The 21,464-nt window shown below is 34.4% G+C and overlaps 1 protein-coding gene across 1 annotated transcript in view; it reads left to right on the top strand.

The window, feature by feature from the left end:
- MALRD1 (MAM and LDL receptor class A domain containing 1) overlaps positions 1-21,464 on the top strand; it is a 608,458-nt gene that overhangs the window by 250,115 nt on the left and 336,879 nt on the right. The window contains exons 25-26 of the mRNA XM_007447298.1: positions 14,582-14,829; positions 18,400-18,691. Coding sequence (XP_007447360.1) covers positions 14,582-14,829; positions 18,400-18,691 — 540 coding nt within the window. The remainder of the gene's footprint in view (positions 1-14,581; positions 14,830-18,399; positions 18,692-21,464) is intronic.

The raw sequence follows: 21,464 nt of genomic DNA, 5'->3' as shown, positions 1-21,464 counted from the left end.
AATATTTTTGCTGCGTTTTTAGTTATTTTCTGCATCAAATGCTTTTACATTTTCTTAATTGCCATTTTCATTTGAGTATCTCACAAATCTATTAGCTAATCAGTTGAACAGAACAGATACTATGCTTTTGAATTTTATTTGTCATGTTGCCAACTTATCTCTTTCCCAAGATATGATTTAATGCAATTTTTTCAGTGTTTAAAGTATTTTATTTCTGGCTAAATTTTCCTTGAACTCTTTGTATTTAGATAATAACTTTGCGAATATTTCTAGGAATCCTCTATCTGTGTTTGGGAGGATATACTGATATACTAAGAGGGTCAGAGAAATGTACTGAAATTTATTGTCTTGGTAGTTGTTTTATATGGAAAATAAAGACAAAAGTAATTACAAGCCCTTGGAGGGAAAGTTTTATCAGAAGGTGCTTTCTGGTGAACTGATTGCCAAATCACTGTAACATTTGAATGGGGCTGTGATATCAGTAATACTGGAGCAAGAGAGATGAATTAGTTCCAGATATTATATAAGAAGAAGAAAAATCTTTTCAGCTCCTTAGAACAAATAAACAACCAAAAAGTTAGAACAAACCTTAAAAGTAACCCACATTTTGATATTGGTTCTTATTACATGAATATAATTTCTTTTTATATAACACTGCTTATTTTATTATGTATTTAAAAATTCAAATGTATTCCTACGTTACTTGTTTTAAATGTTTTAATTATAGAGTGGCTAGAACCTGCTATATGAATTATGAGTGCTGTTATTTTTCCTCATATACTATAAACTTTGATGCTTAATTAGACCCAGAAGAATAGGAAGAAAAACTTAAAAAAAAAATCACCATAGCAACTGATCTCAGAAGTTTGGCTGACAACCAACCAAGAATTTAGGCTTAGGTTTCTTGATCTTTGGAACTTGTGTGAGGTTTTTTTGGTTTGTTTTGGGTTGTTTTTTTTTTGTTTTTTTTTTTAATGAGAAGTCTAATAAAGGCTGAACGTGTATCACAACTCTAAAAAAAAGTCTAAAATATCATTTGGTATAAATACACCACCTAGGAATAGAAGAAAGAATGAAACTGCTGAGCTCTTTGTAAAGGCATAGACTATCTCTGACAAAGGAAAAGAAAATAATCCGTTATAAAACAAAAGTACCTGTGGCTTTAATTTTCTGTAGACCAATATAGGCTCAGAAAGCAAGATTTGGAAGAAAGATTAACTGGTTTCTTTTTTTGCTTTATAATATAAATATATCTAAAATATAGGACATACTCAAAAAGAAAGTGATTTGTATCTGAGGAATCTGAGATCTTAGTTGAACATATTTTGCCATTGGTATAGAGGCTCCTTTGGCAAACAATCATATTTTTGTTTCTCTGTACTTTCCAATTAGCATATTTATTGGTGATACACAAGAGTATCTCAGGCATGCTCAAAGTAATTTAATTCTGCACTGTGATTAGTAAGGATGCAGGATATTTGACCAGAATAATTAGTAAGTAATCTGAACCTAATGGGCACGTGTAATACTGTATTTCCCAAATGCAGACATCTATTTCAAGTACACACAGAATATATGTTATTAAGCACTAAGCAAACTTCAATAATTTTAAATGGATTAAAGTGACATGGATTACATCTTTTGAATTAGGCTGGAAATCAGTTGCAAGACAAAAGCTAGAAAATTCCCTGTTAGTTAGAAGACACTTTTGATAACCCATCTCCCCACCAAAAAAATTACAGTAAAATTAGAAAATGTTTTAAATAAATAATAATAATAATAGTGCATTAAAAAACCTGTGGTTAGTTAAGAAAATGCTTAGTGAAAAATTTATATACTTAAATCCTTACCAAAGAAATTAATTAGCTAATAATACAAATTAATGGAATAGAACACAAATGTCAGAGAGAGAGGATTTGGAAAGACTGATAATATTTTCAAGACCCTGTCAAGAATGATCAAGAGAAATCGAGAAGACAAGATATCGAATTAATTTAACATATATTTACTGAAAAGGTATATGTCAAGCAGTGTTTGAGACATCTAGTGTACATCCACAAATGAAACAGACAAAAATCATATTAAATTCCCCTGTGTTAAACAGAAAATATTCTCTCTTCCTCTACACACACACACACACACACACACACACACATACACACACACACAATATCCATGTGTGTGTGTTTTTGTGTATGTATATTACAGAGTTTGTCAGAAGTTGATAAGTGATACATTTTCTATGAGAAAATATAGAGTAAATTAAAGGAGATGAAAAATGGAGAGAGAGAAAATAGCAATATTAGGGAGCTTGATGAGGATAGGCCTGATGAAAGATATTTAAACAATTTTTTTTCATTTTACTTATTTATTCACCCCCCAGTTTTACTGAGATATGATTAACATACAGCCCTGTATAAGTTTAAGTTATACATCATTGTGACTTATTTATATTGTGAAATGATTACCACAATAAGTTTAGTGGTAATCCATTGACATCCATTTTCTCATATAGGTACAAAATAATAAAAAGAGGAAAAAAATGTTTTTTCCCTTGAAATGAGGACTCTTAGGATCTAATCTCTTTCAAATATACCATACAACAGTGCTAACTATAGTCATTGTGTTGTACATTACAGCCCTAGTACTTATTTATCTTATAACTGGAAGTGTGTACCTTTGGACTCCCTTCATCTAATTCCCCTCCTGGGCAAAGTCTTGAAGGAGATCTGCCAATACTTGAATACTTGTTGTTTTCTTTTCTTTGTTTTTTGTCCATTTTTTTTTTTTTTTTTTTTTTTTTTTTTTTTTTTTTTGTGTGTGTATGAAGTAGAATCTCATTGTGGTTTTGATTTGTCCTTCCCTAATGACTACAATGTTAATCATCTTTTCTTGTGCTTATTGGCCATTTGTGTATGTTCTTTGGAGAACTGTCAAAGTTCTTTGTGCTTTTCTTTACAGAATTGTGTGTTTTTTTATTGTAGAGTTGTAAGAGTTATTTATATATTCTGGATATTAAGCCCTTATCATATGTATGATTTGCAAATATCTTCTCTCATTCTGGAGGCTGTCTTTTAAATTTTTCAATAGAATTTATTTTTTAAAGGAGTTGTAGGTTCACAGCAAAACTTAATCCCCCCCAGACTATCATGTCCCCCACCAGAGTGGTGATTTGTTACACGGGAAATGTCATTATCACCACAGTCCATAGTTTACGTTAGGGTTCCCTCTTGGTGAAAGAGCACGTGATTAACAATAAATCAAACTCTTATACTCAGTTACTTATAGTAACCTTGCTAAAGTCATTACAAATATTTTTAAACACACTTTTTTCCTATTGGATGAATGTTTCTAAAAATATCATTTTTTAATGTTATATCAATGTGCAATTTAACACTGCTGAAAAGTTATCTAAACTCAGTTACTCAAATCTTGGTCTAGAGACAAACAGCATTTTTGTCAGAAGTCAGGCCCCACTCCAGACTTAATCATAAACTGCATTTTAACAAGTACATGTGCACTAAAATTTGAGAAGCACTCATCTAAACAATACAAACATTTGAAAATGTTTTCTGATGAGAAGGAAGAGCTATTATTTTATTCTTTGTTTCCTTATTGACATATACAAATATATCAGGATTTTAATAGGGGCAGTAATTAGCTTTTTAAATATTAAAAATGATTCTGTGTATATTTTCTTAATTTAATTGAACCATTTATAGTTAAGTCAAGATTTAATGCCTACATATGTATTTAATTGCCTGATATAATTTGTTAGCGATTTTAAGAAGCTTTAAAGAATGAACGTTCATGCATTTATTCAGCAAATATTTATTGAGCATCTACTATGTACGAGGGTTTGTTCTAGTTACTAAGAATAATGCTGTGAACAGTACAGACAAATTTCCTGCTCTCATGGAGCTTGCTTTTCGTTTGGTGGTAGTGGAAGGGGACACAGACAAAACAGTAAAATAGCACAGCGTATTTCATAATGACAAGTGCTCTGGAAAAAAGTAAAATAGGGAAAAGTGAGAAAGAAGATGCTTGGAGTGGTGGTTATAGTTTTAAATAGGGCCATCGGAAAAGTTCTCACTGAGAAATTGACATTTAAGTAAAGATGGAAGGGGATATGGGGATATATGCATACATATAGTTGATTCACTTTGTTATACAGCAGAAACTAACACAACATTGTAAAGCAATTATACTCCAATAAAGATGTTAAAAAACAAACAAACAAAAGAGATGGAACAAATAATGGATTTGAGCCAAGTGATATTTGATGTATTTGAATGAATTTTTTAAAAATTCAAAAACATTTAAAAAGTCAGCAATAATTAAAACACGGTCCTTTCTATATTATCACCACATCACTAACAATTTCCTTTGATTCCTATGAATGTATACTGTAATTCCCCTAAACAGTTATCCTTCAGGACATATTTGAGTTGACTCATTTACATCCTGACTACCCTTTCTCATTTGTTATAGCAGAATTCTCTCTGTTTCAAGTAAACTGATGAATTTCGGGGGGAGAAGGGGCTATTGTTTGATGCTATGATATATATGTGAATTTTTACTCACAGTAAGGTTATATTATAGCTGTTACTTCTACACCATATCCAGTGCTCCATCTAAAACTTTTTAGCATATCAGAATTTGTGCTCAGTTGTGGCAAAAAATGAATTTCAAGGTGTAGAGTGCCTCTGTGGGACTCTACTGGCACCAGTGTACACCATTCTGACCTAGCCTTGCATACTGGACATTTATTTATTTGGTTAAACATTGGGCATCTCTAATATAAGTGGCCCTGGAGCAAAAACAAAGAAAAGTAAGATATTACCTGAAGAATTGTGGAGCTTCTTATCTAGCTAGAGAAATAGGTACATAAACATTCATCTTGCAAATGGGAGTTGGAATAAGTACAAAGCACTTTTGGATGGGTGAGGGAGAAATAATTTAGTTTGGGCATTTAAATACTAATCCCAACATGGATTTTTACATCACCTTGAAAACAGCTAGTGTATTTTCAGAGACTTTATTAATCATGCACTATGAATAGCTTTTGTTTTCTTTGGGAGATTATGTTCAAAAGTAGGTCAGGTATCATAATGTTAATAAACCAGGCTTCCTGTGAAGGATCTGCTGTCCTAAGCTTCAGGAATTCATTATTTGCAGGCTGTAGCCTAGTGACTGAGGCTTAGAAAGCTTTCACTGTCTTTCCAAGATTATCAACACTGATCCCTTTCTCATGAACTCAGTGTTGTAAAGTGACGTGCATTAGGGTAATATTTTCAGAATTATGAAATCAGGTAGTCATCACTGAAGAAAAAATTATGACAATTTTTGAAAACCGGGTATTATAAATAGGATTTTTCCAAATTACCCACAAACTCTTTTTTTTACATGGAAATAATTATACTCCTTATAGAACAATTGTTCTGTGAAACAGTTTGGAAAGTATTATTTACAGAATTTATTATTACTTCATAGAATAAGGCAATACAAAGGAAATCACTGTATCACAATTTCCTGATGATGTCACCAAATAATAATTGGCACATGACATTAATTTTTTGAATTTTGAAATAATTGTGGGTTCATAGGAAGTTACAAAGATAGTACAGAGAAATTCTGTGTACGCTTCATGTAGTTTCCCTCAGTGGTTACATTTTATAGTATAGTATAATATCAAAACCAGGAAACAATATGGTTCAATATGTGTGTATAGTTCTGTGGCATTTTATTATATGTGAAAACTCGTGTAATCATCACACTACAGTCAAATATTCTGTCTCCACCAAAATCTCCCCTGAGCTATTTCTTTATAATTACATTCTCACTATCCCTAACCTTGGGAAACCACTATTTTGTTCTCCATCCCTATAGTTCGTAATATTGAGAAAGTTATATAAATATGTAAATGCAGTTTGTGACCTTTTGAGACTGTCTTTTTTTCATTCAGCATAATCTCCTTGAGAGCCATCCAAGTTGTTGTGTGTGTAAATCATTTGTTCCTTTTTATTGCTGACTCATGTTCCATGGCATGGATGTAACATACCATAGTACTATTTTCCAGAGTGGTTATGCCATTTTATGTTACCACCAACAATGTGTGAGAGATCCAGTTTGTCCACATCCTTGTGAGCATTTGGTATTGTAACTTTTATTTTCATTATTGCTCTTCTTATAGGTATAGGTTACTATCTCATCAGGGTCTTAATTTGCGTTTTCCCCGATAGCTAGTGGTGTCGAACATCTTATCATGAGCTTCTTTGTTATCTGTATATCCTCTTTGGTGAAATGTTTCTTCATGTCTTCTGCCCATTTTCTAATCAGAAGTTTTCAAACTGTTGAGTTTTGAGACTTCTTCATGTATTACAGATATAAGTCCTTCGGCAGATGTGTGAGTGGCAAGCATTCTCTCATAGGATTTAGATTATCTTTACATTCTCTTTACAGGGACAGAGTAATTTTGATGAAGTCCAGTTTATTGATCTTTCCTTTTAGGGATCATGCTTTTGATGTCATGGTCAAAAACACTTCACTGAGGTCTAGGTCCCAGATTTTCTTCTATTTTTCCTTCTAAAAGTTGCATAGTATTATATTTAAATGCATGCTCCATTTTGTTAATTTTTGGATAAGGTGTGAGGTTTGGGTCATTTTTTTTTTTTTTTTTTTTTGCCAATATTTATCCAGTTGCTTCATCACCATTAACAAAGCTCTCCTCCATTCATTTAACTGCATCTGCATCTTTGTCAAATGTTAGTTGGTTGTGCTTTTGTGAAGCTGTTTTGGGTTCTCTTCCATTGATCCAAGTGTCTGTTCCTTCATCCGTACCACACAGTCTTGAAAATTAAAGCTTTATAATAAATCTTAAAATTAGATAGAGTCCTTCTAGTTTATTTTTCTTTTTCAACTATATAGCCTTAGTTATTCAGGTTCTTTTGGCTTTGCTTTCACTTTAAAAAAAATATCATCTTTATATCTACCAAAAAAGTGATGTAACTTTGACAAGAATTTTATTAAATACATATATCAGTTTGGGAGAAATAACATCTTTAATAGGATGTCTTCCAATCCATGAGCAGTTTGTCTCTCCATTATTTAGACTTGGATTTCTTTTCACCTGTGTTTTGTAGTTTTTGGCTTACAAGTCCTGTACATATTTTATAAGAGTTACACCTAAGTATTTCATCTTTTAAGGGATTATAAATGATATTATATTTTAAATTTTGGTTTCTACATATTCAATGATGATATATAAAAGCACAATTAATTTTATATGTAGGTCATGTGTCCTGCAACCTTGCTGAGCCATGTATTAGTTCTCAAATTTTTATAATACATTCCTTAGATTTTCTATGTTGACAGTCATGTCATCTGAAAATTGGGACAGTTTTATGTCTTCCTTTCTGATCTGTGTGCCTTAAAGTTTTGGTAGAAATCTCCAATGAGACTATCAGAGCCTGGATATTTCTTTTTCAGGAATTTTAAAATTATGAGTTCCATTTCCTTAAAAGTTATAAAGCTGCTCAAATCATTTTGTGTTTGTTCTTTGCGAGGAATAGGTCCATTTCATAGAAGTTGTCAGTTTAGTGCATTAGAGTTATTAGTAGTATTCTTATATCATCTTTTTAATATCCTTAGGGTCTATGATATCCCCTGTTTCATTCCTGTCATAGGTAATCTGTGTTTTCTCTCTCTTTTCTTTGACATTCCTTTGAGACTGAAAATACTAATTCATTAAGAAGAAAAATCTAGAAATAGATATAGCTACTAACCTCTTTATAAATACAATATAAACAACTTGTCAAAATATGATATAAAGTTCAAGTTATTGAACCATAAAATCAAAGAATCATAGAGTTGGAGAGAATAAAAGAAGTTACTCCATGCTCTTTGAAACAGGGATCTAACACTAAGACTTCTGTGAAGGATTCACTTTTACTCAGTTACACTTGATCGTGAATTTTTTATCTATATCCTAGCACTTTTCACAGTCTATTAATATATGAGAGAACTCCACTAAGACATGTTTATTGATGAACCAGTTCCAACATCTACTGAATTGCTATTGATTGAATTTGTAAATGAGTCACCAACCAACCAAAGAATCATTTCTATAACTTCTCTGATCTGGCAGACAATGGATGTGGGAAAGGAAAAATAACCTGATTGCTGTTTGAACACTTTCATAGGAGAGAATACTCTGTCTCACATAAAAACCCTTTTCAACTGTCAGGCACCCCTTGATATAGTGATTTTCCTAATATTGAATCTATGTTTCCGTCTTTGCTCAGTATGAGTTTTTGATGATAATATTTCTTACTACTTGTAGTTCTTCATAATAATACAACTTTAAGATTTAGAAACAGGTACCATTGATTCTGCACGTTTTTTCACATTCCCCTTTCTCGTGTTCATAGTTATGATGTCAATATATATATATTCTTAGAATCCTTTAGTAGCATTTTATATGCACAGTTCAAGGCCTCTATTATCTAGTATCCCTCTCATTGGATGGTTTAAATTCTCAGAGTTTCCCATAAACATGGGAATTAAATATTCATCAAATACCACAGTACTCTAATTATGAGTAAATTATCACAATAGTGTGTCATTTTTTGCATAAGATAACATTCACAAATCTTAAGAATTTTAATACTTTAGTTTTTATTTTTTTAGTTAGCCTTGTGTTGATTATATCTGTGAAGAATGAATAGGGAGTTGGTTAAATAAAGAATAGTAAAGAAGGTTCCAGATGATAGGAATTGCAAAGGGTGGTAGCAAAAAACCAGAGGAAAGGTGAATCCTGATGAGTTTGTGGAGAGAAAGCTTAGCATGTCTGCAGCATTTCGTTTGAGAGTGGAGAGTAGCTAGGAATGAGTCCAGAGAGACAAGCAGGGGTACCTGGTCATCTGTGTTAAGAAATGTCTTTTAACTTAGACTAACAGAGAGACATTTTAGGATTTTATACAGGGGAATAATATAATCAAATTTGGATTTTAGGAAAATCACTCTGAAGAACAGTGTAGATGATAGCAATATTGGAGGCAGGAGGATCAGTCAGGAGACTATTCCAGTATTTCACTCAAGAGATAATGATGACAAGGTGCATTCAATGAAGATGGAAAGAAGTGAATAAATATTTGGGAGAAAAGTCTACAGATCTGATGATTAATTTAATGTGGAGGATTTCTGGGTTGGACAAGTGAATAACTGGCAGTTTCATTCACTCTTCTTAATTAATGAAGCAAAAGGATAAGGAGGTTTTAAAAGATGTGATTTCTCTTGATTTGTGTTTGAGATATCTTAAGATCTTAAAAATGGAGATGTGGCCAATGACATCTAAGCCAGGGAGAGGCATTTCCACAGGAGACATAGAATTGGGGAATATCAGGGGGGCCTTCAAGATGGTGGAGTAAGACGTGAAGATCACCTTCCTCCCTGCAAACACATCAAAAATACATCTACATGTGGAAGAATTCCTACAAAACACCTACCAAATGCAGGCAGAAGACCTCAGACTTCCCAAAAGGCAAGAAACACCCCTTTGTACCTGGCCATGTCGCTGACAGGGTCTTGGTACTCCGGCCGGCTCTCAGGCCTGGGTCTCTGAGGTGGGAGAGCTGAGTTCAGGAAACTGGTCCACCAGAGACCTCCTGGCCCCATGTAATATCAGTCGGCAAGAACTCTCCCAGAGATCACCATCTCAACACTAAGACCAAGCGCCACTCAATGACCAACAAGCTACACTGCTGGACACTCCATGCCAAACAACTAGCAAGACAGGAACACAACCCCACCCATTAGCAGACGGGATGCCTAAAATCATACCAAGTCCACAAACTCTCCAAAACACGCCACCAGATGCAGTCCTGCCCACTAGAAAGACAAGATCCAGCCTCATGCACCAGAACACAGGCACCAGTCCCTTCCACCAGGAAGCCTACACAACCCACTGAACAACTTTATCCACTGGGGGCAGACACCAAAAACAACGGGAACTACAAACCTGCAGCTATGAAAGGAGAACCCAAACACAGTAAGTTAAGCAAAATGAGAAGACAGAGAAGTATGCAGCAGATGAAGGAACAAAGTATAAACCCACCAGACCAAACAAATGAAGAGGACATAGGCAGTCTACCTGAAAGAGAATTCAGGGTAATGATAGTAAAGATGATTGAAAATCTTGGAAACAGAATGGAGAAAATACAAGAAACATTTAACAAGGACCTAGAAGAACTAAAGAGCAAATGAACAATGATGAAAAACACAATAAATGAAACTAAAAATTCTCTAGAAGGAATGATTAGCAGAATAACTGAGGCAGAAGAATGGATAAGTGACCGGGAAAATAAAATAGTGGAAATAACTACTGCAGAGCAGAATAAAGAAAAAAGAATGAAAAGAATTGAGGACAGTCTCAGAGACCTCTGGGACAACATTAAATGAACCAACATTCGAATTATAGGGGTCCCAGAAGAAGAAGAGAAAAACAAAGGGTCTGACCAATCACAAGTAATGACATGGAAACTGTGATTAAAAATCTTCCAAGAAACAAAAGTCCAGGACCAGATGGCTTCACAGGCAAATTCTATCAAACATTTAGAGAAGAGCTAACACCCATCCTTCTCAAACTCTTCCAAAAAATTGCAGAGGGAGGAACACTCCCAAACTCATTCTATGAGGCCACCATCACCCTGATACCAAAATGAGACAAAGATACTACATACAAAAAAATTACAGACCAATATCACTGATAAATATAAATGCAAAAATCCTCAACAAAACACTAGCAAACAGAATCGAACAACACATTAAAAGGGTCATGAACCATGATCAAGTGGGATTTATCCCAGGGATACAAGGATTCTTCAATATATGCAAATCAATCAATGTGATATACCATATTGACATATTGAAGAATAAAAACCATATGATCATCTCAGTAGATGCAGAAAAAGCTTTTGGCAAAATTCAGCACCATTTATGATAAAAAAGTCCCCAGAAAGTAGGCATAGAGGGAACTTACCTCAATATAATAAAGGCCATATATGACAAACCCACAGCCAACATCATTCTCAATGGTGAAAAACTGAAACCATTTCCTCTAAGATTAGAAACAAGACAAGATTCCCCATTCTCACCACTATTATTCAACATAGTTTTGGAATCAGAGAAGAAAAAGAAATAAAAGGAATCCAAATTGGAAAAGAAGAATAAAACTGTCACTGTTGACAGATGACATGATACTATACATAGAATCCTAAAGATGCTACCAGAAAACTACTAGAGCTAATCAGTGGATTTCGTAGAGTAGCAGGATACAAAATTAATGCACAGAAACCTCTTGCATTCCTATACACTAATGATGAAAAATCTGAAACAGAAATTAAGTAAACGTTCCCATTTACTATTGCAAAACAAAGAGTAAAATACCTAGGAGTAAACCTACCTAAGGAGACAAAATACCTGTATGCCGAAAACTATAAGATACTGATGAAAGAAATTAAAGATGATACAAATAGATGGAGAGATATATGACGTTCATGGATTAGGAGAATCAACATTGTGAAAATGACTATACTACCCAAAGCAATACAGATTTAATGCAATCCCTATCAAACTACCAATGGCATTTTTCACAGAACTAGAACAAAAACTTTCACATCAGCCGGCGGACTCCCAACCACTGTGCCTCCAGGGAAGCCCCAGCCAATATTTTATAATAACTGTAAATGGAGTATAGCTTAAAAATTGTGAATCACTATATTTTACACCTATATACTCTTTTATAGAAACTATATATCTATTTAAAAACTAAAAATTTTATATGAAATGAATAAATGAATAGAATGATATCTTTTAAAAATTTGATGGTAGGATCTTTAAAGGCATAGGTTGTGTTCTTTCAAAATTACGTCTGTTTTAAATTAAACATTTTTACACTTATAAATATATTGATCGATGGAAAAATTATAGAATTTGGAAAGAGAGAAACTGGTTTGATTGATGATACAGCTGTAGACAAAAGGATCATTTTCTTCCTGATGGCACACCTGTCTGGCACTGGCATTAATTGCTCCATGAAATGCCAGGAATTGGCATCTGCACAGAAGACTATTTGCCATTTGTCTCGCATGGCACCTGTGGGAAATAGTAGAAAATGAAATTATAAGTTGTTCCCTCTTACCATAGTGATGTGTAATTCAAACAGCTTAGGCCTGCTTGCTGTGTTTTCCTCCACTGATATTTTAGAATTAAACTTTCCAAGGAAATATATCTTCAAAACTATAGTAAATACCAAAAGCAAAAATATGATTTACACTATAGAGATTCATATAGCAGTATTTGTATGATTTTTTTTTAACAAATCTGTTTTTCAACAACACACATCATTTCCTTAGACAAATGGCCTTTCTAGATGCTGGTCTATATGGAAATCTGGTCCTCATGGGCTGCTAAATTTTCCAACATAAGAGCAACTGAATTAGTTACTTCATTTTATATTCTTAACCAAGATAAGAGTTCAGATTATAAACAAGATGGTGAGTTGGGGTTCATTATTATTTTAGTGAGATTTACTTCCCAGTCCTTTGAGAGGATACTTAGGAGAAGTTTAGCATTCTGAACTAAAAGAGGCTGTAGGAATTACAGTCTATTTTAGGACAGAGTAAATTTTCAAAATAAGTTTCAAATGTAATTTAAAAACTGAATTAACAATTGAATAGAAAATAGGACTGAACTACATGTTGTCTACAAGAAACCCACTTTGAATATAAAGATATTTATAGGTTAAAGGTAAATGTATGCAGAAATATATACCATGATTACATGAATCGAAAGAAAGCAGGAATAGCTATTTTAATTTCAGACAGAACAGACTTCAAAGCAAGGAACATTATCAGGGATAAATAAGGGCATTACACAACAGTAAAGAGGTCACTTTTCTAAGAAGACATGACAATCCCTAACGTGTATGTACCTAACAACAGAATGTCAACCTGTGTGACATAAAAAACTTCTAGAACTGCAAAGAAAAGAGATGAATCCACTATCATAGTTGGAGATTTTCACATGCCTCTATCAGAAATGGATAGATCCAGCAAGCAGAAAATCAATAAGGACACAGTTGGACTTAGAATTCTTACTATCCTGGAAATGGAAGAAAAACTTAAGCAATGTTAATAATAAAATATTTTTTAAATACCTGGGAGATAGTTGATATTTAATGTAACTCAACATATTTAATTTCTGCAACTTATTATAATAAATTAAATCATTACAGTTTTAACCTTTTCTGTTTCACAATTTTCTTATCTCTAAAATAAGTCTATGTTTTAAAAAATAATTACAATGATTAATAACTTTTGCTTTAGGAAGTGTTTCCCAACTACACTGTGTTGCAGAATAATAAACGTCCTAAATTCCCTACCAAGATCTGAGAAGCAAAGATGAGAAGAGAGAAGAAATAAATTACATTGACCAAATAGGTGTTTGCAGGAGGAAATGTGTGTAATGCTAGAATATTTTCTCATGGATTTTGACACAGGGACCAGAATATTGACGAAATAAACTTAAATGAGCCATGGAAATAGCTGTGTGTAACAAACTAAACTATTTTAATGTTGCTGTCAGGATAATATTGTAAGGTTTCTAACATTACATTATGTGGCAGGACTACTGCAATTTTTTCAATTTTTTAATTGCAATATTGTTGATTTACAATGTGTTAATTACTGCTGTACAGCAAAGTGATTCCATTATACATCTATATACATTCTTTTTTATATTCTTTTCCATTATAGTTTATCACAGGATATTGAATATAGTTCTCTGTGCTATAGAGTAGGACCTTGTTTATCCATTCTATATGTAAAAGCTACATAAGGGCTTCCCTGGTGGCGCAGTGGTTGAGAGTCCACCTGCCGATGCAGGGGACACAGGTTCGTGCCCTGGTCCGGGAAGATCCCACATGCCGTGGGGCGGCTGGGCCCTTGAGCCATGGCCGCTGAGCCTGCGCGTCCGGAGCCTGTTCTCTGCAACGGGAGAGGCCACAACAGTGAGAGGCCCGCGTACCGCAAAAAAAAAAAAGCTACATAAGATTACTGTATTTTTTTCTTTTTTAAAAGTTCATTTATTCATTCAGCAAATTGAGCAATTATTTGCCAGGCACTGGGAATATAACAACAAAACTGAGCAAATTCTCTCCTTTATAACACATGCATTCTGATGAGTGAGGAGTGGGGGAAGACAAAAAATAAGTAGGTAAAACATATAATGTGTTAGAAAAATGCCCAAAATAAAAATAAACAAGTGAAGCAGGACAGACTTGAGGATAGGAGATTTTACATACACTGAAAAATAAGGACCCACTGAGAAGGTGATGCTCAAATACAGATCTGATAGAAGTGAGTGGACAGGCCATTTGGGAAAGAATCCAGGCAGAGAGAGTAGCAAGTTCAAAGATCCTGAAACATGAGTGTGTTTAATAAGATTACTGTAATTTGTGATTGCATGCTTTATCTGCTAATTTCCTTTTTCTGTCCACCATAAATTGGAAAATGTTTTCCAGGTATCTCCAGTGGCTGCTGTGATTTTGAGTTTGATCTCTGTGCCTGGGAGCAGGAACAGGATGATGACTTTGACTGGAATCTGAAGGCTAGCGGCATCCCTGCCTCAGGCACACAGCCAGCTGCTGATCACACCTTGCGAAATTCATCTGGTCATTACATCTTTATAAAGAGCTTGTTCCCGCAGCAGCCCATGAGAGCAGCCAGAATTTCAAGCCCAGTCATAAGCAGAAGAAGCAAAAACTGCAAGGTATGGGGAAAAAAACAGAAATATTATGAACTTCTGATGGAGTTAAGTACAGAAAATGAAATGGCCAGCACCAGACCAACAAATGAGTTTGAATGTATTCAACTTGGAATATGTGAGGGAGGTAGAAAGTGAAGTAAGGGTGAAAGGGAAGGATCATTAGAGCTATTGGAAGAATTTATCCTATGGATAAGTTCCATAGATAAGGAATTTTGAAAACCATTGGAAAATGTCATGCTTATTATCCATAACCACAGGTAGAACAAAAGAAGTAAAATATCAGTTGTGTCCACTCAGGGAACTTGGTACTTATTGGAATTATGGGAATTTCACCATACGAAAGAGAATTAAGCAATGAGAAATAGTATAAAGTTAAATATTTCCAAGAACTAATATGAGTCATAGTTGGCACCATGATAAAATGGTTGAAGACGTCTTCATGGAAAAGGAAAGACTGAAATTGACCCTTTAAAAAGTAGAATTTCTAGGGGCAGGAAGAAAAAAATGGTTTGGCCATTATGCTGTGGAAATTTGAAGAAAACATTTATAAGAGTGTTTAAAGTATAAATAGAGTTGTATGGATCTTCATAGGATGACTATGCATTTGCAAGGACCTTCACTTTATTTATTGTTTGCATGATTGTCTATTTTTATTCCCCAAAGGATTTGAGTCAGCTAGGCTAGGGGCTAAATTTATCTTTACATATAAATTAAGCACTCAGAGGTGACTTCACAGAATCTTGCTTATAAGAGATTGATACGTGTATAAATTTGCCATTTATTTATATTTATGGCAAGAAATGCAATCTCCATAAGCTCTGAACACATGTATTCTGGCTGGTGTATTCCCCAATGTCTGAACACTGAAAGGAAAACAAATTATATTCAAAAAGTTGCTAGCCAATCAAAGAATCAGGCTGGGAGACAATAACATGATTTAAACCTTTATTATCTTCAAATTGTAATATTCTTGTGTATCTGTCTCCTCAATAGAGAGCTCTAACCCCAGAAGGGGACATATTAAATCTTTGCTCGAAGGCTCCCCAGCTGTACCTGTACTTATTATAGATGTTTGTTCCTCCTTTTTATACTGACCATCCTTTACATCCTACCATTTTCCCAGTCTTAAGACATGTTAAACCTTTAGTTTGTGTTAGGAGCTTTTCTGTGTCATCTTAAATGGATTTCATAGTTTAATTCTCAGGGGATAATCACATCTCTCTTCTCTCTTCAGGCAAATTTCATAGATTTTCTGCAAGAAAGTGACACTCTCAGAGTTTTAAAGATGTAACTAAGTCAGCAGTCCAGAATGGATGTAATGAATCATACACAATTATATTAAACTTTATTTAATTAGTTTGGCAAACGTTGAGTTTTAGAAAAGCAAAAACGTCAAACTGAAATTGTATATATTTCATGTTTAATTTTTAATCATCTTTTAAGACTAGAACTAATTTACAAATTTCAGAATATCTATGTGTATACAGATTTATAGATATAGACTCAACATATGTAAAATCTGGTATGCTGGGGTTTATTTTCAAGAAAATATTGAGTATTTTGAAAGACATCAAAAACAGACTCCTTAGCTTTTCTTTTCAGACTTCCTCTAAGAATGTTCAAAAGATTCCTTTTTCATACTGTAGTTACTAAGGATCTCATTCATCTCTATTTTTCCCTGGTCCCAGCACTATAGTTCCCACTGTTTTAAACACCTGTGTGAGAATAATGAAGTATGCCTAGGAGAAATGTCAAAAAATTAATGATGAATGGTTCATTTTATGAATATTTACGATATAGATTGAACACAAAGAGGTAAGGAAAGGTCATGCTGGGAATGATTGGGTCTCTCATATATAAAAATTTGTTTATCAGGTAAGCAGAGTGACCTTCCATATTTTCATGAAAATCCTTTCTGTCACTTGACCTTGTGGAAAACTTCAGGGAGAAAAAATCAAATTGGAGATTTTTCTTCCTTTTGAGGGATGGGTGGGAGGCCGGAAGGGATGCAGACATAGATTGATGAGGGTAGAGATCAAACCTCTGAGTAACTGAAATTTCCAGTGAAAATGCCTCCTTACAAGAATTTAATACTTAAGAGATTTTTATTCACTCATGTTGCCCTGTGATTAGGTTACACTGTCATCAAGTGTTCTCTGTAGAAGTGGAGTATTTAGATGCTTGTTTGCATGTTGACCCAATGGCGTCATTCAGAAAATGGCCTCAAGAAGATAACGAAGTATTTACTGTGACATAAAACGTATGCCTTATGCTTTCTGAGCAAATAAGAAGACAAAACAAGGGAGAATACTGGGAAGACCACACCTATGACTGCAAGGGCTCCAGACAGACGTGCTATGCCTGTTGGGTAGTTTCCTCTCTTGCCTATTGGTGCTGCTCAAGAGGCTGGCCTCAGACTCTTTGTTTCTCACTTTGTGACACTCACGTTTGACCAGTCCTCCCCAAACAATCCAAAGTGGTCATAGAGCACATGTTTTCCAACAGTAATGGATTAATCAATAGAAGAAACATTTTTGGATCATAGAATAATACCTGAAATTCAGATATTATTCATCAGCTAGGAAATTTGCATAGAGTTACTTACATGGCTCAGCTCTTCTTGGTGCTCTTTGAAGTATGCATTGCATATATTGTCTAATCACATTCTTTACCCTTTAAACACATTCATTTTTCTTTCTCTAGGATATAATATCCGTGAGTGCTAGTCTTTCCAAAATGTGATTTTCCTGTGTGAAGATCACCCACCATTACTCTTTTCCCTCACTCATAAAAAAGACAAGACAAAAGCTTAAAAACACTCACAGTCCCTATTGTTCCTAACTCACATTCTTCTTCCTCCTAGAATTTCCCCTGACTTTCTCCATCTGCGTAACAATCACTAAAAATCTGGTAAACTACATCTTTGAAACATTGAAATGTTAATCCCTGGAAATACTTCCATTAATTTTTACGTGGGGGTACAACTCTCAAGTCTGCTCTTCTAAAGCGTTTCAAGTAAAATTTAGAAATTGCTATTCTGGTGGTTTTGCTATGTATAGTACAGCCCTGAGGGTCTTGTAGAACTAAAAATGTGTTGCAAGTGCAAGGATGTGGTGGAATAAACAGTAAAGTACTCTGCTATTTTGAAGAAAATGACTTAAGTTTCATGAGATTAGAAATGATTTTCTTTAGTACCTGATATTTCTTAATCATGAAATGTCTTTCTATGTAATACATCACTTTTTAATGATATTTTTATTCCTTTGACAGTGGATCTTAAGAGTTTGTGGAGGAATCCTACTTTTATAAGTCACAGAAAGGAAGTGAACTCTGCTCATTTTTCAACTAAGTTTCTATTTGATCTTTATTGTACTATTTTTCATGTTTTCCAACATATGATTTAAGGCTGGCCTAACTTCATTCATTGGTAGAGTACTCATAGAGCAGTAGAACATAGAGATCTAATTTTCCTTCAGGAATCTGTTAAGAAAGGAGAGGACAATATGATATAATTGAAAATAAGGTGAAATTAATTGTACTAATTACATATAATATTCTGATTCTTGGTTACAGATAATTTTTCATTATCACATGTATGGACATGGCATTGGAGCGCTCACTTTGATCCAGGTATCAGTCTCAAACCAAACGAAGGTCCTACTTAACCTCACTGTAGAACAGGGCAATTTCTGGCAGCGGGAAGAATTATCCCTGTCTGGTGATGAGGACTTCCAACTCAAATTTGAAGGCAGAGTTGGGAAAGGCCACCATGGAGATATTGCACTGGATGACATTGTGCTTACAAAGAACTGTCTATCATTCCATCACTCCATGAAAGAGGAACTCAAAGTGCCTCTCCCAGCAGGTACATTTTAATTTGTTTGTGTGGTGCTTTTACAGGGTGGTAGGTGGGAAGGAAGGAAATGGTAAACACCTAGTAAATCATTGTTTTCATAAAGAAAAATCTTTTTGAATCTAAAATGTTATCTTTCAAGGCTTTACTCATAAACTTGTCTTCCAACATTTCTCCAAGCTTTGGTATATTTACCAGTTCCCCAGTTCCTAGTTTAGTCAATTTCTTCTTAGATCAGTAAACTAAGACTCCTTTGTTTTCAGTCTGATTCAGAATTCAGTCCTTAGTAAATATCAATTCACTCTTAATACAATATAAGAACATCAAGGACAGACTTACTCAATTTTAATTAGATGTTACTGTGGTTACATTATTTACTTTATTCTTTTTAGACCAATACTTTATTCATTTGAACGTTGAGTTTATATGTTTAAATAGTTAAGATGATTGAATATGTCCATCCATTCACCTAAAAATTTAGGGGTAATTTGTCTAAAAATTAGATTATTGGTAGATGTCCACTATAATACACACAGTGACAATATTGTAAGAAGCAGAAATAGCAAGTAGCATTAATTCATATAAAATATTAGAGGATGAGATGAAAATGCAGTATATAGTGTTACAATGACAAAAGAATAAATTTTGGGACTTCCCTGGAGGTCCAGTGGTTAAGACTCTGCACTCTCAGTGTAGGGTCCATGGGTTTGATCCCTGGCCTAGGAACTAAGCTCCCACATGCTGCATGGTGTGGCAAAAAACAAAAACAAAAACAAATTTTATCAGTTGATAATATGACATATATTAATATTGAAACCATGAGTTTGGAGTAGAAAATAAAAGTGCCATTCATTTTGTATATAAATTATATCTTGTAATTAACAAAAACAAAAGTGCTTTAAGAAGAATGAACTTATTTGTTTGTACTGACTTTTAACATGGCGGGTGGAATGGGGAACACTGCCATTTCTGCCATAACTTCCTCATACATTTTAAAGGGAGTGTTTTAATTTGGTTAAGAGTAGGTTTCTAGATAAATATTTTCCCATTGACACATAGTTAAGCCAGGCTCCTTGCTTGATGTTTCCAGCACTATATGGAATAGTACAGAGGAAAAGAAACATTTCAAGACTCTGTTGAGGGATAAGTATACTTATGTGAATTTAATGTAAAAGCATTTCAGATACCTCAGACTAATCTACTTTCTTTTTCTTTTTTAACATCTTTATTGGAGTATAATTGCTGTACAATGTTGGGTTAGTTTCTGCTGTATAAGAAAGAGAATAAGTTATATACAAACTTATATCCCCATATCCCCTCCCTTTTGAGTCTCCCTCCCATGCTCTTTATCCCACCCCTCTAGGTGGTCACAAAGCACCGAGCTGATCTCCCTGTACTATGCAGTTACTTCCCACTAGTTATCTATTTTACATTTGGTAATGTATATGCGTCAGTGTTGCTCTCTCACTTCATACCAGCTTACCTTCCCCCACCCCGTGTCCTCAAGTCCAGTCTCCATATCTGTGTCTTTATGCCGGTACTGCCCCTGGGTTCATCAGAACCATTTTTTTTTTTAGACTCCATATATATGTGTTAGCATACAGTATTTGTTTTTCTCTTTCTGAGTTACTTCACTCTGTATGACAGACTCTGGGTCCATCCACCTCGCTACAAATAACTCAATTTCATTTCTTTTTATGAGTAATATTCCACTGTATATATGTGCCACATCTTCTTTAACCATTCATCTGTCGATGGACACCTAGGTTGCTTCCATGTTCTGGCTATTGTAAATAGAGCTTCAATGAACATTGTGGTACATGACACTTTTTGAATTATGGTTTTCTCAGGGTATATGCCCAGTAGTGGGATGGCTGGGTCATATGGTAGCTCTATTTTTAGTTTTTTAAGGAACTTCCATACTGTTCTCCATAGTAGCTGTAGCAATTTACATTCCCACCAACAGTGCAAGAGGGTTCCCTTTTCTCCACACCCTCTCCAGCCTTTACTGTTTGTAGATATTTTGATGATCGCCATTCTGACTGGTGTGAGGAGATACCTTGTTGTAGTTTTGAGTTGCATTTCTCTAATGATTAGTGATGTTGAGCATATTTTCATGTGTTTGTTAGCAATCTGTATATCTTCTTTGGAGAAATGTCTATTTAAGTCTTCTGCCCATTTTCGGATTGGGTTGTCTGTTTTTTTGATATTGAGCTGCATGAGCTGCTTGTGAATTTTGGAGATTAATCCTTTGTCAATTGCTTCATTTGCCAATATTTTCTCCCATTCTGAGGGTTGTCTTTTCATCTTGTTTATGGTTTCCTTTGCTGTGCAAAAGCTTTGAAGTTTCTTTAGGTCCCATCTCTTTATTTTTGTATTTATTTCCATTTCTCTAGGATGTGGGTCGAAAAGGATCTTGCTGTGATTTATGTCATAGAGTGTTCTGCCTGTGTTTTCCTCTAAGAGTTTGATAGTGTATGGCCTTACATTTAGGTCTTTAATCCATTTTGAGTTTATTTTTGTGTATGGTGTTAGGAAGTGTTCTAATTTCATTCTTCTACATGTAGCTGTCCAGTTTTCCCCGTACCACTTATTGAAGAGGCTGTCTTTTCTCCATTGTGTATACTCTTGCCTCCTTTATCAAAGATATGGTGACCATATGTGCATGGGTTTATCTCTGGGCTTTCTATCCTATTCCACTGATCTATATTTCTGTTTTTGTGCCAGTACCATACTGTCTTGATTACTGTAGCTTTGTAGTAGAGCTTGAAGTCAGGGAGGCTGA

This window comes from Lipotes vexillifer, unplaced genomic scaffold (genome assembly GCF_000442215.2).
Source record: "Lipotes vexillifer unplaced genomic scaffold, Lipotes_vexillifer_v1.1 scaffold297, whole genome shotgun sequence".
Taxonomy (NCBI): Eukaryota; Metazoa; Chordata; class Mammalia; order Artiodactyla; family Lipotidae; genus Lipotes; species Lipotes vexillifer.
Note: the sequence above shows the minus strand (reverse complement) of the source record. Positions and strands in the feature narration are given on the sequence as shown.